General features: G+C 56.0%; 1 protein-coding gene across 2 annotated transcripts; it reads left to right on the top strand.

The window, feature by feature from the left end:
- LOC120318312 (verrucotoxin subunit beta-like) lies at positions 1–11,325 on the top strand. 2 transcript variants are annotated; one of them, XM_039365747.1, is made up of 5 exons: positions 1–327; positions 2,795–2,999; positions 4,781–6,498; positions 9,307–9,370; positions 10,606–11,325. In XM_039365747.1, exons 2-5 carry the CDS (start codon positions 2,912–2,914, stop codon positions 11,235–11,237), a joined length of 2,502 nt encoding a protein of 833 aa, XP_039221681.1. In that variant the 5' UTR covers positions 1–327; positions 2,795–2,911; the 3' UTR covers positions 11,238–11,325. The 2 variants fall into 2 exon arrangements, with proteins under 2 accessions (XP_039221681.1, XP_039221680.1); XM_039365746.1 differs by having other exon boundaries at positions 2,790–2,999.
- The last annotated feature ends 3,577 nt before the right edge of the window (positions 11,326–14,902 follow it).

Raw genomic sequence — 14,902 nt, 5'->3', positions numbered from 1 at the left:
GGGAGTGGCTGCCCATAAGGGGGCTGGTTTTTTCCCCCTGTCTCTTAGGGGCCGATAGGGGCGCCCTTCCTTTTTTCCAGCGCTTCCTTCGTCCAAAGGGAGGGAGGGGCGGCGGATTCCCCACCCAGAAAGTCTTTTGGTCCTGCTTGGGGAGGTGTGTGTGGGGGGGTCGCATTTGGGGCCCCGCCTGCGGAGATCGCCCTTACAAGGGCGGGGGGGGTCGGACTAGAAGACCTCCGAGGTCCCTCCCAGCTGCGTTATTCGGCCGGCCAGCCGGGGCCGAAGTGCAGTCGCTGCCGACCCCTCCCTGGAAAGAACCGCGGGCAGGTAAGTCCGGGCAGCGGGAGGAGGAGGGGGGGGGAGGGAGGACCCCCTCCCCTTTCCCCCCCTCCTCCCCATTCCTCCCCCTCCCTTCCCCCCCCAACTGGGGGGAAGCAAAGACAGCGACAAAAGGCGGAGAGAAGAGTCCCCCCCCCCTCCATAGCGTCCGTCTTGTGTTGAGCAGGGCGGGTTGGACTAGATGACCTCGGAGCTCCCATCCGGCCCTAGCAGTCTGCCCTAGGTGCTGTGCCTCACCCCGCCGCCGGGGAGGGGGGAAGCTCCGCGGGGCCAAAGGGATCTCCGCGCGCGGGAAGGGGGGGGGCGTCCGGATGGGTAGACACGGGTCTTGGCGGCACGTGAGAAGCCCCCCCCCAAGCTGCGGGGAGGGGGGACGAGCTGCGAGGCGGTCCCGGGAGGAGGGGGCGGGGTAAGGGTCGGTAAGGGTCTCCTGCTCCAGCAGGGGGTTGGACCAGATGACCTCCAGGGTCCCTTCCAAAACTCTTGTCGTTCCATTATTCTGTAAGGGTCTCCTGCTGGAGCAAGGGGCTGGAGTAGAGGACCTCCAGGGTCCCTTCCAAAACTCTTGTCATTCTATGATTCTGTAAGGGTCTCCTGCTGGAGCAGGAGGTGGGACTAGATGACCTCCGAGGACCCTTTCCAGTTCCTCTTCTAAGGGCCCCAGCCTTTGGGGGGGTGGTCCTGGAAGTCCCTCCCGGTGCTCCGCATCGCTCTGACAAGCTGGCTTCATCCGTGCCTCCCCCCCGTCCTCTGCTGCTAACTATGGTTTAAAACAGGGGTCTTCCAACTGGGCCCTTTGATGGCTTGTGGACTTCAACTCCCAGAATCCCTCAGCCAGGCATGCTGGCCGAGGAATTCTGGGAGTTGAAGTCCACCAGTCAACAAAGGGCCCAGTCGGAAGACCCCTATCTTAAAGCATCCTGTCTGAGGGATTCTGGGAGTTGAAGTCCACCAGTCGCCAAAGGGCCCAATTGGAAGCCCCCCCCCCGTCTTGAAGCATCCCGGCTGAGGGATTCTGGGAGTTGAAGTCCACCAGTCGCCAAAGGGCCCAGTCGGAAGACCCCAGTCTTAGAGCATCCCGGCTGAGGGATTCTGGGAATTGAAGTCCACCAGTCGCCAAAGGGCCCAATTGGAAGCCCCGTCTTGAAGCATCCGGCTGAGGATTCTGGGAGTTGAAGTCCACCGTCGCCAGTCGGAAGACCATTCTTAGAGCATCCCGGCTGAGGGATTCTGGGAGTTGAAGTCCACCAGTCGCCAACGGGCCCAATTGGAAGCCCCCCCCGTCTTGAAGCATCCCGGCTGAGGGATTCTGGGAGTTGAAGTCCACCAGTCGCCAAAGGGCCCAGTCGGAAGACCCCAGTCTTAGAGCATCCCGGCTGAGGGATTCTGGGAGTTGAAGTCCACCAGTCGCCAAAGGGCCCAATTGGAAGCCCCCCCCCCCGTCTTGAAGCATCCCGGCTGAGGGATTCTGGGAGTTGAAGTCCACCAGTCGCCAAAGGGCCCAGTCGGAAGACCCCAGTCTTAGAGCATCCCGGCTGAGGGATTCTGGGAATTGAAGTCCACCAGTCGCCAAAGGGCCCAATTGGAAGCCCCCCCCCGTCTTGAAGCATCCCGGCTGAGGGATTCTGGGAGTTGAAGTCCACCAGTCGCCAAAGGGCCCAGTCGGAAGACCCCAGTCTTAGAGCATCCCGGCTGAGGGATTCTGGGAGTTGAAGTCCACCAGTCGCCAAAGGGCCCAATTGGAAGCCCCCCCCCCCGTCTTGAAGCATCCCGGCTGAGGGATTCTGGGAGTTGAAGTCCACCAGTCGCCAAAGGGCCAATTGGAAGCCCCCCCCCATCTTAGAGCATCCCGGCTGAAGGATTCTGGGAGTTGAAGTCCACCAGTCCCGATAGGGCCCAATTTAAAGAACCCCGTCTTAAAGCATCCCAAGTCTTAAAGTTTCCAAGTTTTGTATTAGTGAATAAGACACTCCGACAACAGGTTTTTGTTGAACGATTATTATTGAATTCTGTTAAAAATAATAATAATTTTTTTTAAAAAAATATATATAAAAGACTCGTGGACTTCCACTCCCAGAATTCCTCAGGCAGCCGGCTGGGGCTGAGGGATTCTGGGAAGTCCCCAAGTCTTAAAGTTGCCACGTGTTGTATTAGTGATTAAGACACTGCGACAACACGTTTTTGTTGAAGGATTATTATTGAATTCTGTTAAAAAATAATAAAATTAAAAAAATAAATCAAAAAGACTCGTGGACTTCAACTCCCAGAATTCCTCAGCCGGCCGGGGCTGAGGGATTCTGGGAGTTGAAGTCCCCAAGTCTTAAAAGTTGCCAAGCCTAACAAGCGGGGGGCTAGGTACGAGTCCGTGGAATTGACAAGACCCGACTAGATTTAGATTTACATCCGTGCCAGGATTCCAAACTAATGACACGCTTCACCCCACCTCCCAGCTCAGCTGGCGGATCTCCTACACCCGGACAGAATAGAGTTTTCCGGTTCTCCCTTCTGGAAGCTTCGCTCCCTGCATCTTCCCCCCCCCCCCCCGGTTGGAAGTGAGGCTGGAAGCCCAAGCATGGAAGGGTCCCTGGAGATGCCGGCCTTGGGCCGCCCCTTCCGGCTGGGAACGCTGTATGACTGTCGCACAGATGCCCTGATTCCGGGTAAGTCTCTTTCCCCACCCACCCACTCACCCCGGCTTCTGCCGTTGGTCTGGGGCTGCGGGAGCCGGTGGCTGGGCTCCCGCGGCGCTCCCGGACAGTTGGGGGGAAGGGGAACTCCTGCCTCAGCGTTCCTCCGGGTCAGAGACGGGCGACGGTTACTCAGGGTCTGAAATGGAAGGGGTCCCGCTCGCCCGCTTGGCCTTCTGCATGGTTGGAATAAAAATAGAGATAATAGAAAGAGGGTGGGATAGAATTAGAATGATTAGAATTAGAATTGATGGGATGAATGGAATGGAATATGGAATAGAATAGGATAGGGAATAGAATAGAATAGAATAGAATAGAACAGAACAGAACAGAACAGAACAGAATAGAATAGAATAGAATAGAATAGAATAGAATAGCAGAAAGAATAGAATAAAGAATAGAATAGAAACAGAATAGAATAGAATAGAATAGAATAGAATAGAATAGAATAGAATAGAATAGAATAGCAGAAAGAATAGAATATAGAATAGAATAGAATAGAATAGCAGAAAGAATAGAATATAGAATAGAATAAAACAGAATAGAATAGAGAATATAGAATAGAATAGAATAGAATAGAATAGAATAGCAGAAAGAATAGAATATAGAATAGAATAGAAACAGAATAGAATAGAGAATATAGAATAGAATCGTAGAATAGAATAGAATAGAATAGAATAGAATAGAATAGCAGAAAGAATAGAATATAGAATAGAATAAAACAGAATAGAATAGAGAATGTAGAATAGAATAGAATAGAAGAAAGAATAGAATATAGAATAGATTAGAATAGAATAAAATAGAATAAGAAATAAATAAGAACAAATAGAATAGAACAGAATATGAAATAAGAAATAAGAATAGAATAAGAAATAATAGAATAGAATAGATTAGAATAGAATAAGAAATAATAGAATAGAATAGAATAGAATAGAACAGAATAGAATATAGAACAGAACAGAATAGAATATGGAAATAGTTTCGTATAATTAGAATTAGAATAGAGAATAGAATAGAATAGTTAGAAGGGACCTCAGAGGTCATCTAGTCCAACCCCCAGGTCCAAGCAGGAGACTCTTATAGAACAGCAGAGTGAATAGAATAGAATAGAATTAAGGAATAGGATAGAACCAAATAGAAACAAATAGAATAGAGTAGAGTAGAGTAGAATTAAGGAATAGGATGGGATAGCATAGGATAGGATAGGATATAGAATAGATTAAAATAAATAGAATAGAATAGAATAAGAAATAAATAAGAACAAATAGAATAGAATAAGAAATAATAGAATAGAAGAGAAGAGAAGAGAAGAGAATATAGAAAAGAACAGAACAGAAGAGAATATGGAAATAGTTTCCTAGAATTAGAATTAGAATACAGAATAGAATAGAATAGAATAGAATAGAATAGTTGGAAGGACCTCAGAGGTCATCTAGTCCAACCCCCTACTCAAGCAGGAGACTCTTACAGAACAGCAGAGTGAATAGAATAGAATAGAATTAAGGAATAGGATAGGATAGGATAGAATAGAATAGAATATAGAATAGATTAGAATAAATAGAACAGAATAGAATAAGAAATAAATAAGAAAAAATAGAATAGAATAAGAATAGAATAGAATAGAATAGAACAGAACAGAAGAGAAAAGAACAGAACAGAATATAGAAATAGTTTCCTATGCAACAATGTTCTTTCCCGTGAACAAACCCTCAAAGTCCATTGTGAACGGCCCCTTTCATTCTCTTGTCACGCAGATGTGACTCTGTGGGATGCCGACGTCCTGCAAACGGAGGTCCGAGCCGAGGCCCAACCCGGGACGGAGGTTCAGGTGCTCCCGTCGGAGTCTCTGCAGAGCAAAGCCGAGGCCCTCGGCCTGAGCGGGTCCCTCCAGGCCAGCTTCCTCGCCGGGCTTTTTGAAGTGGCGGGAGCTGCCGCCTACCTGGAGGAGAGCCCGCCCACCGCGAGCCAGGCCCGCGGGACCCTCCACCTCTTGACCACCACGGAGCGGCGGCACCTGCCGACGGCTCTGCTGACCGGGGAGAGGGTCTCCTTCCGGGAAGCCTTTGAGGAGGGGTCCGCCACCCACGTGGTCACGGCCGTCCTCTACGGGGCCCGGGCCTTCTTTGTCTTCGACTGTGACGTCTCCGAATCCGAAGACTTCCGGGACGTCCAGCAGCATCTCCGGCAGGCGGTCGAGGCGATCCCAAAGGTGGCCGCGGGAGGGCGAGCCCCCTTCCGAGGGAGCGACGCGCCGAGAGGAATGGAAGGGAAGGTCCGCTGCACGTCGTACAGCGACATCCCGCTGGAGAGCCCGACTCCTTTTCGGGAGGCCCTGGACAGCTACGCCCGTTTCCCCCGAATGGTCGGAGAAGGCGGGAAGGCCGTGCCGGTGACCGTCTGGTTGTACCCGCTGGTGAAGCTGGACCCCAAAGCGGCTCGTATCATGCGGGATCACCCCTGGGGTTGCTGGCTCGGCGAGGTGCAGGGTCACTTCCAGTCGCTGCTCGACGCCGATCTCGGTTGGCGCCAGTTGATCCAGTCCCCCGTGGCTGCCCTCTTCCCGGAGATGAAGGAGCAACTGGAGCAGCTGCGCCTCCTCTGCGGGCAACACCGTCAGGTGTTCCGGCGGGAGGTCGGGAAGGCGCTGCTCGACGTCCGCGGCGGGAAGGACGAGGCGGCGATCCTGGGGGACGTGTCGGCCCGGGTCATCTGGAGCCCCTTCCACCAGCAGGCCCTGAAGGAGCTGCTGGACCGGAAGAAGCGGGAGACGGACTTCATGTCGCTGTGCCTGTCCCGCCTCAAAGGGCTGGACGTCGTCTCGGCGCCGAACCGGCTCGACGAAGTATTGCTAGGTTGCCGACACAGGTTCGTGGTGGCCTTTATGTTCACCTCCTTACACCGGGGGGAGCCCGCCTTGGAGGAATTGCGAGCTTGGCTCCGAAGGCCGTACGTCGAGGAAAGCGGGGGAGCGGCGCTCCCTGCAACGTCCTCGGAGAAGCCGATGCCCAAGCTGTGGTTTGAGGACGAAGAGAGGAAGCACGGGATCCGCTGTGCCGTCGCTTCCCTGTCAGACTTTGCCGAGATCCACCAGAAACGGGAGGATCTTCGCTTCCTGGTCTCCACGGTCTGGGACGAGAGCCACCCGGGAGCCTCGGTGTACCTCTACGAGGACGGCGCGTTGGTCGACCGCCAGCTGGAGCTGCCCTCCCGGCTCGGCCCTCCCAAGGTTGAGCCGGTCCAGGCGGACCGCGTCCGGGTGACGGTCCAGCCGTCGAGCTTTGGGGCGGCTTCGGTGTCCAGGTACGAGGTGGAGTACCGGGTCGCCGGGGATGAGTGGACCAGCCTCGCTGGGGAAGACCTGCACGTGCGCCTCAACGTCGAGTACCAGTTCCGATGCGCCCCCGTGACCCCCATCGGGATCGGCCGATGGAGTGAGACGGTCCGGATGCGTCACGCGGAGAAGCCCGAACAGGTAAGCTGAGGCCGTCTTCAGCCTAGTCGGGCTGAACGGGAGGAGGAGGAGGAGGAGGAAGAGGGGAGGGGGAGAAAGAGGAGGAGGGAATAGAGGGAGGGAGGGAGGGAGGAGGAGGGGGAGAGCTGTGGAGTCCTGGGGGCTCTCTGAGCTGGGTGGTGTCCTTGCAGACGTTTCATGACCCAACTAGGGAACGTCATCAGAGCTAGAAGGAAGGAAGGAAGGAAGGAAGGAAGGAAGGAGGGAGGGAGGGAGGGAGGGAAGGAAGGAAGGAAGGAAGGAAGGAAGGAAGGAAGGAAGGAAAGAAGGAAAGAAGGAAAGAAGGAAGGAAGGAAGGAAGGAACTGTGGGGTCCTTGATGTTCTCTGAGCTGGGTGGTGTCCTTGCAGACGTTTCATGACCCAACTAGGGAACATGATCAGTGCTAGAAGGAAGGAAGGGAGGGAGGGAGGGAGGGAGGGAGGGAGGAAGGAAGGAAGGAAGGAAGGAAGGAAGGAAGGAAGGAAGGAAGGAAGGAAGGAAGGAAGGAACTGTGGGGTCTTTGATGCTCTCTGAGCTGGGTGGTTTCCTTGCAGACGTTTCATGACCCAACTAGGGAACGTCATCAGTGCTGGGAGTGGAGAGGAGGAGGAGGAGGAGGATTAAAGACGTCCTTAGTGGTCTCTGAGATTGGCTGTTTTTTTGCAGAGTTTCATGACCCAACTAGGGAACATCATCAGTGCTGGGAGTGGAGAGGAGGAAGGAAGGAAGGAAGGAAGGAAGGAAGGAAGGAAGGAAGGAAGGAAGGAAGGGAGGGAGGGAGGGAGGGAGGGAGGGAGGGGAAGGAAGGAAGGAAGGAAGGAAGGAAGGAAGGAAGGAAGGAAGGAAGGAAGGAACTGTGGGGTCCTTGATGCTCTCTGAGCTGGGTGGTTTCCTTGCAGACGTTTCATGACCCAACTAGGGAACGTCATCAGTGCTGGGAGTGGAGAGGAGGAGGAGGAGGAGGATTAAAGACGTCCTTAGTGGTCTCTGAGATTGGCTGTTTTTTTGCAGAGTTTCATGACCCAACTAGGGAACATCATCAGTGCTGGGAGTGGAGAGGAGGAAGGAAGGAAGGAGGAAGGAAGGAAGGAAGGAAGGAAGGAGGGAGGAAGGAGAGGAAGGAAGGAAGGGAAGGAAAGATGAGGGAGGGAGGAAGGAAGGAAGGAAGGAAGGAAGGAAGGAAGGAAGGAAGGAAGGAAGGAAGGAACTGTGGGGTCCTTGATGCTCTCTGAGCTGGGTGGTTTCCTTGCAGACGTTTCATGACCCAACTAGGGAACGTCATCAGTGCTGGGAGTGGAGAGGAGGAAGGAAGGAAGGAAGGAAGGAAGGGAGGGAGGGAGGGAGGGAGGGAGGAAGGAAGGAAGGAAGGAAGGAAGGAAGGAAGGAAGGAAGGAAGGAAGGAAGGAAGGAAAGAAGGAAGGAAGGAAGGAAGGAAGGAACTGTGGGGTCCTTGATGTTCTCTGAGCTGGGTGGTGTCCTTGCAGACGTTTCATGACCCAACTAGGGAACATGATCAGTGCTAGAAGGAAGGAAGGAAGGGAGGGAGGGAGGGAGGGAGGGAGGGAGGAAGGAAGGAAGGAAGGAAGGAAGGAAGGAAGGAAGGAAGGAAGGAACTGTGGGGTCCTTGATGCTCTCTGAGCTGGGTGGTTTCCTTGCAGACGTTTCATGACCCAACTAGGGAACGTCATCAGTGCTGGGAGTGGAGAGGAGGAGGAGGAGGAGGATTAAAGAGGTCCTTAGTGGTCTCTGAGATTGGCTGTTTTTTTGCAGAGTTTCATGACCCAACTAGGGAACATCATCAGTGCTGGGAGTGGAGAGGAGGAAGGAAGGAAGGAAGGAAGGAAGGAAGGGAGGGAGGGAGGGAGGGAGGGAGGGAGGGAGGGAGGGAGGGAGGGAGGGAGGGAGGAAGGAAGGAAGGAAGGAAGGAAGGAGGGAAGGAAGGAAGGAAGGAAGGAACTGTGGGGTCCTTGATGCTCTCTGAGCTGGGTGGTTTCCTTGCAGACGTTTCATGACCCAACTAGGGAACATCATCAGTGCTGGGAGTGGGAGAGGAGGAAGGAAAGGAAGGAAGGAAGGAAGGAAGAGGGAAGGGAGGAGGAGGAGGAGGAAGGAAGGAAGGAAGGAAGGAAGGAAGGAAGGAAGGAAGGAAGGAAGGAAGGAAGGAAGGAAGGAAGGAAGGAAGGAACTGTGGGGTCCTTGATGCTCTCTGAGCTGGGTGGTTTCCTTGCAGACGTTTCATGACCCAACTAGGGAACGTCATCAGTGCTGGGAGTGGAGAGGAGGAGGAGGAGGAGGAGGAGGAGGAGGCTGTGTTGGGAATCTCTGCCACCTCACCCCCAATTCCAGGCTCTTTAAGTGAAGGTGCCCTGGGATCCCTTAGTGAATCTAGATTTGATGGGAAGCAAATGACAAGGGAGGGGCAGAGAAGGGAAGGGAAGGGGAGGCAAAGGGGAGGGGAGGGGAGGAGAGGAGAGGAAAGGAAAGACAGCGGAGGAAAGGAGAGGAGGCAAGGCAAGGTTAAGGGCAAGGAGTGGAGAGGAGAAGGCACAAAAGCCCCCTTCTCTGAGCTTCAGAGCTCTCCCCCTCCCCCTATTACTGTTTTGCCACTTCCCCAGCCAGGGGGGGCACCCCGGCGTGTCCTCCCGTCTCCCCCCCCCCCGGGACGATGCCCCGGGACCACGAGCGGCTTCAGCCGCACCCACCTGCGCACGAGAGCGAGGCCTGTTGCCTAAAGCTGGCTGAGGGTCACTCCTTGCGTCCTCACCACCCTCTTCCTTTCCTTCTGCAGGAGGCTCCCCTCCCGCGAGGGAGACTGGCGGAATTTGGGAAGCGTAGCCATCCAGGCGGAGAAGGTAACGTTCCTCGTTTCCGGCGTTCCCGGGCCCACGCCCCGGGGCCAGAGCCCGGGATACGCTCCCGTTCCCACGCGCTCGCAGAGAGCGTGACGAGAGAGAGAGGCGTTTGAAATGTCGGAAAAGGAGGACGGGGAAAAAACGGAGAGGGGCGGGATAATCCGGGCACCCCTTCCCAGCTGCCGGGGAAAATCCTTCGGCTTTCGACTTTTTTTTTTCCTAGTTCAAGCCAAACGCCTCAGTTAATTTCCCCGCTCCCCCAACGGTACAGTACCGGCAATCCTCGACGTACGACGGTTCGTCGAGGGAGCGTCGGAAGTTACGACGGCGCCGAAAGACGGGAAAGAGGACGGCTTTTTCAGCCTGGCGACCGTCGCCGCCTTCTTCCGGGGGGGGGGTGTCAAAATTCGGGCATTTGGCTGTTGGACTCGTCTTGGTGACAGTCGCCGCCTCCCGAAATTGCGCGACCCTTTTTTGCGACCTTTGGACAAGCGGTGAGGGAAGGTGGATTCACTTAACGGCCAGGATTCTGCAGGGATTCACTTAACAACGGTGGCGAGAAAAGTCATAGGGGGGCAAAACTCCCTTAGAGAATGTCTCACTTAGTGATGTAATTTTTTGGGGGGGGTCAGTTGTGGTCGTAAGTTGAGGATTACCTGTAGACGACCCACAGCCTTATGCCACTGGAAGTGATTTTCTCTTTCTTCTCGTCTCTTCCCATTCTTTTGTTCTCTTTTGTTCTCTTGTGTTCTTCTTTCGTTCTTCTGCCCTTCTCTTTCCTCTTTGTTCTCTTTCTTCTTCTCCTTTTCTTCCTCCTCTCTTTCTTTCTCTTCTCATTCTTTTCTTCTTTTTCATTCTTCTCTTCTTCCCCTCCCCTCCTCTTTCCCCTTCCATTCTTCTCATTCCCCTCTTCTCTCCCTCTCCTTCTCTCTTCCCCCTCTCCTCTCCTTCTTTGCCCGTCTTCTCTCCTCCTCCACTTCTCTTCTTCTTCCACTCTCCTTGTCTCCCCCTTCTCCTCTCCTCCACGTCTTCTCTCCTTCTCTCTTCCCCCTCTCCTCTCCTTCTTTGCCCGTCTTCTCTCCTCCTCCACTTCTCTTCTTCTTCCACTCTCCTTCTCTCCCCCTTCTCCTCTCCTCCACGTCTTCTCTCCTCCTCTCTTCTCTCTCGTTCTTTCATTCTTTTCTTCTTTTTTCTTTCGTTCTTCTCTTCTTCCCTTCCCCTCTTCTCCGCCCTAGTGCAAGAGCTCAGGATCGTCCTTGTGGGGAAAACCGGAGATGGGAAAAGCGCCACGGGAAACACCATCTTGGGAAGCCAACAGTTCAGGTCCGAGATGAGCCTCCAGACCATCACCCACAGCTGCCAGCGGGGCGAGACGCTGCTCAACGGCCGGAAGATCGTGGTGGTGGACACGCCGGGCGTTTGCGACACCCGACTCTCCAATAGCGAAACGGCCGCCAAGGTGAAGAGCTGCGTGGAGCTGTGTCCGCCCGGCCCCCACGCCTTCCTCCACGTCCTGAAGGTGGGGACCTTCACCGTCGAGGAGAAGGAGACCGTCCGCTTCATCAAGAGCGTCTTCCAGAAGGAGGCCCTGCGCTACGTCATCCTCCTCTTCACCCACAAGGAAGACCTGGAAGGGGGGTCGCTGCGGAGCTTCGTCTCCGCCCAGGACAAGGAGCTGAAGCGCTACATCGGCGAGTGCGGGAGCCGCTGCCTGGCCTTCAGCAACCGGGCCGGCGGGGCCGAGCGGGAGGCCCAGGTGGAGCGGCTGATCCGGATGGTGGAGGAGCTGGTGGAGAAGAACCAGGGGGCCCCCTTTTACAAGGAGGAGCCACACAAGGGCTCCTCCTGGAACTTCTCCCTCTTCTAAGAGGGAGAGGGAGAAGGAGGGAGAGAGAAAGAGAGGAGAGGGAGAGAAGAGGGAAATAGAGAGAGAGAGGGAGAGAAAGAGGGAAGGGGAGAGGAGAGAAAGAGGGAGGGAGAGAGAGAAAGGGAGGGAGGGAGGGAGGAGAGAAAGGGAGAGAAAGAGGAGAGAGGGAGAGAAGAGGGAAAGAGGGAGGGAGGGAGAGGGAAAGAGGGAAGGGGAGAGGAGAGAGAGAAAGAGGGAGGGAAAGGGAGGGAGGGAAAGAGGAGAGAAAGAGAGGAGAGGGAGAAGAGGGAAAGAGAGAAGGAGGGAGGGAGAGAGGGAGAGAAAGAGGGAAGGGGAGAGGAGAGAAAGAGGGAGGGAGAGAGAGAAAGGGAGGGAGGGAGGGAGGAGAGAAAGGGAGAGAAAGAGGAGAGAGGGAGAGAAGAGGGAAAGAGGGAGGGAGGGAGAGGGAAAGAGGGAAGGGGAGAGGAGAGAGAGAAAGAGGGAGGGAAAGGGAGGGAGGGAAAGAGGAGAGAAAGAGAGGAGAGGGAGAAGAGGGAAAGAGAGAAGGAGGGAGGGAGAGAGGGAAAGAGGGGAGAGGAGAGAAAGAGGGAGGGAGGGAGAGAAAAGGGAGGGAGGGAGAGGAGAGAAAGAGGGAGAGAAAGAGAAGAGGGAGAGAAGAGGGAGAGAGAGAAAGAGGGAGGGAGGGGAGAGCAGAGCCCCCAACTGGCACTTCACCTCTCCCCAGCACCCTGACTTGTGATACACACCTGCCCCATCACAGGTGACTGACACCTGCCCCATCACTGGGGGCCCACGCCTGCCCCATCACGGATGACCCAAACCTGCCCCATCACAGGTGACCCACACCTGCCCCATCACAGGACCCTCCCTTGTGACCCACAGCTGCCCCATCACGGGGAACCCACACCTGCCCCATCACAGGACCCTCCCTTGTGACCCACAGCTGCCCCATCACGGGGGACCCACACCTGCCCCATCACAGGACCCTCCCTTGTGACCCACACCTGCCCCATCACAAGTGACCCACACCTGCCCCATCACAGGACCCTCCCTTGTGACCCACAGCTGCCCCATCACGGGGAACCCACCTGCCCCATCACAGGATCACAGGTGACCCACACCTGACCCACACCTGCCCCATCACAGTGACCCACACCCATCACAGGACCCTCCCTTGTGACCCACAGCTGCCCCATCACGGGGAACCCACACCTGCCCCATCACAGGACCCTCCCTTGTGACCCACAGCTGCCCCATCACGGGGGACCCACACCTGCCCCATCACAGGACCCTCCCTTGTGACCCACACCTGCCCCATCACAGGTGACCCACACCTGCCCCATCACAGGACCCTCCCTTGTGACCCACACCTACCCCATCACAGGTGACCCACACCTGCCCCATCACGGGTGACCCACACCTGCCCCATTACAGGACCCTCCCTTGTGACCCACACCTGCCCCATCACAGGACCCTCCCTTGTGACCCACAGCTGCCCCATCACGGGGGACCCACACTTGCCTCATCACAGGACTCTCCCTTGTGACCCACAGCTGCTCCGTCACGGGGAACCCACACCTGCCCCATCACAGGACCCTCCCTTGTGACCCACACCTGCCCCATCATGGGGACCCACACCTGCCCCATCACAGGTGAGCCACACCTGCCCCATCACAGGACCCTCCCTTGTGACCCACACCTGCCCCATCCTGGGCGACCCACGCCTGCCCCATCACAGGGGACTTGACTTTCCCCTGTGTATATATATGTTTGTGTATCCCCTTGCCCTTGTTTTCGGGCCTGCCGTTCTGCGGGTCAGGGGGGCTGCTTTGAGCGGGATTTCCCCCCCCCCCCGCATCACGCTTTGACTTCCTTGCTGTCACTCCCCCCCCCCCCCAATAAAGGTTTCCTTTCGGGGCAAAGCCCGTTTCAAGTGTTCTGCTTTCTTTGGGGGGGGGTAAGCAAGGTGGCTCCTTACACGACGGACGGCCGCTTGTCTGCAAGGTCGAGAGTCTCCTGGTTGAGCAGGGGGTTGGACTGGATGATCTCCAGGGTCCCTTCCATGATTGTGTAAGGGTCTCCTGCTTGAGCTGGCGGTCGGACTAGATGACCTCCAAGGTCCCTTACGACTCTGTCATTCTGTAAGGGTCTCCTGCTTGAGCTGGAGGTTGGACTGGATGACCTTCGGAGTCCCTTCCGTGATTATGTAAAGGGTCTCCTGCTTGAATTAGGGGTTGGACTAGATGACCTCCAAGGTGCCTTCTGACTATCATTCTGTAATTCTGTAAGGGTCTCCTGCTTGAGCAGGGAGTCGGACTAGATGACCTCCAAGGTTCCTTCTGACTGTCATTCTGTAATTCTGTTAAGGGTCTCCTGCTTGCTGGGGGTCAGACTAGATGACCTCCTAGGTCCCTTACGACTCTGTCATTCTGTAAGGGTCTCCTGCTTGAGCTGGGGGTTGAACTGGATGACCTCCGAGGTCCCATCCAACTCTGTGGTTCTGTAAGGGTCTCCTGCTTGAGCAGGGGGTTGGACTGGATGACCTCCGAGGTCCCATCCAACTCTGTGATTCTGTGAGAGTCTCCTGCTTGAGCAGGGGGTTGGACTGGATGACCTCCGAGGTTCCTTACGGCTCTGTCATTCTGTAAGGGTCTCCTGCCTGAGCAGGGGGTTGGACTGGATGACCTCTGAGGTCCCATCCAACTCTGTGATTCTGTGAGAGTCTCCTGCTTGAGCAGGGGGTCAGACTAGATGGCCTCCGCGGTCCCTTTTGACTCTATCATTCTGTAAGGGTCTCCTGCTTGAGCAGGGGGTTGGACTGGATGACCTCCGAGGTCCCTTACGACTCTGTCATTCTGTAAGGATCTCCTGCTTGAGCAGGGGGTCGGACTAGATGACCTCCAAGGTCCCGTATGACTCTTGTCCTTCTGTAAGGATCTCCTGCTTGAGCTGGGGGGGTCGGACTAGACGGCCTCCGAGGTCCCTTTTGACTCTATCATTCTGTAAGGGTCTCTCTCCTGCTTGAGCTGGGGGTCGGTCTAGATGGCCTCCGAGGTTCTCTGTCTTTCTGTAAATCTGTAAAGGTCTCCTGGCCATGCAGGGGGCTGGACCGGATGACCTCTGAGGTTCGTTCCAACTCTGTTTTCTTACTGTGATTCGGTCAGGGTCCCCTGGTCGAGCAGGGGGCTGGACTAGATGACCTCCGAGGCCCCTTCCCGCTCTATTCTGATTGATTGATTGATTGACTGACTGAAGCTCCGCCTCCTCCGAGGCTCCGCGCGGCGGCTGCTTAGGACCCGGGAGCTGGTCGGGGCTGCTGCGTGGGGAGGGGGGCGACGAGCGGGGGGGGGGAGACGGGAAGCCCGCCGCGGACCCCTCCCCACCTCGCCTGACCGGCGCCGGCGGGCGGCTCTGATCCGGAGGCTTCCCCGGACGAGCCGCCGCCTGCTGAAAACAGCTGGACGCAGCTGGGGCGTTGCGCAGAGCGGGCGGCCGCGCCTCCATGCCCGGGGGGGGGCGGGGGAGAGCCGGTTGCGCCCCCGTCCTCTCCGCTTGCGCTGCCGGGGGAGGCCGGGGGTCGCGGAACATGGGCCGTGGGCAGGAGAGACCCCCAGGGTGAGTCGGGGGGGGGCGGCTGAGGATCGGGGCTAGGTAGAGAGAAGGGG

Source organism: Crotalus tigris, unplaced genomic scaffold (assembly GCF_016545835.1).
Source record: "Crotalus tigris isolate CLP2741 ecotype Arizona unplaced genomic scaffold, ASM1654583v1 scf7180000020177.261782, whole genome shotgun sequence".
Lineage (NCBI taxonomy): Eukaryota > Metazoa > Chordata > Lepidosauria > Squamata > Viperidae > Crotalus > Crotalus tigris.
The sequence above is the reverse complement of the archived record's forward strand: the minus strand, read 5'-3'. Positions and strand labels throughout refer to the sequence as shown.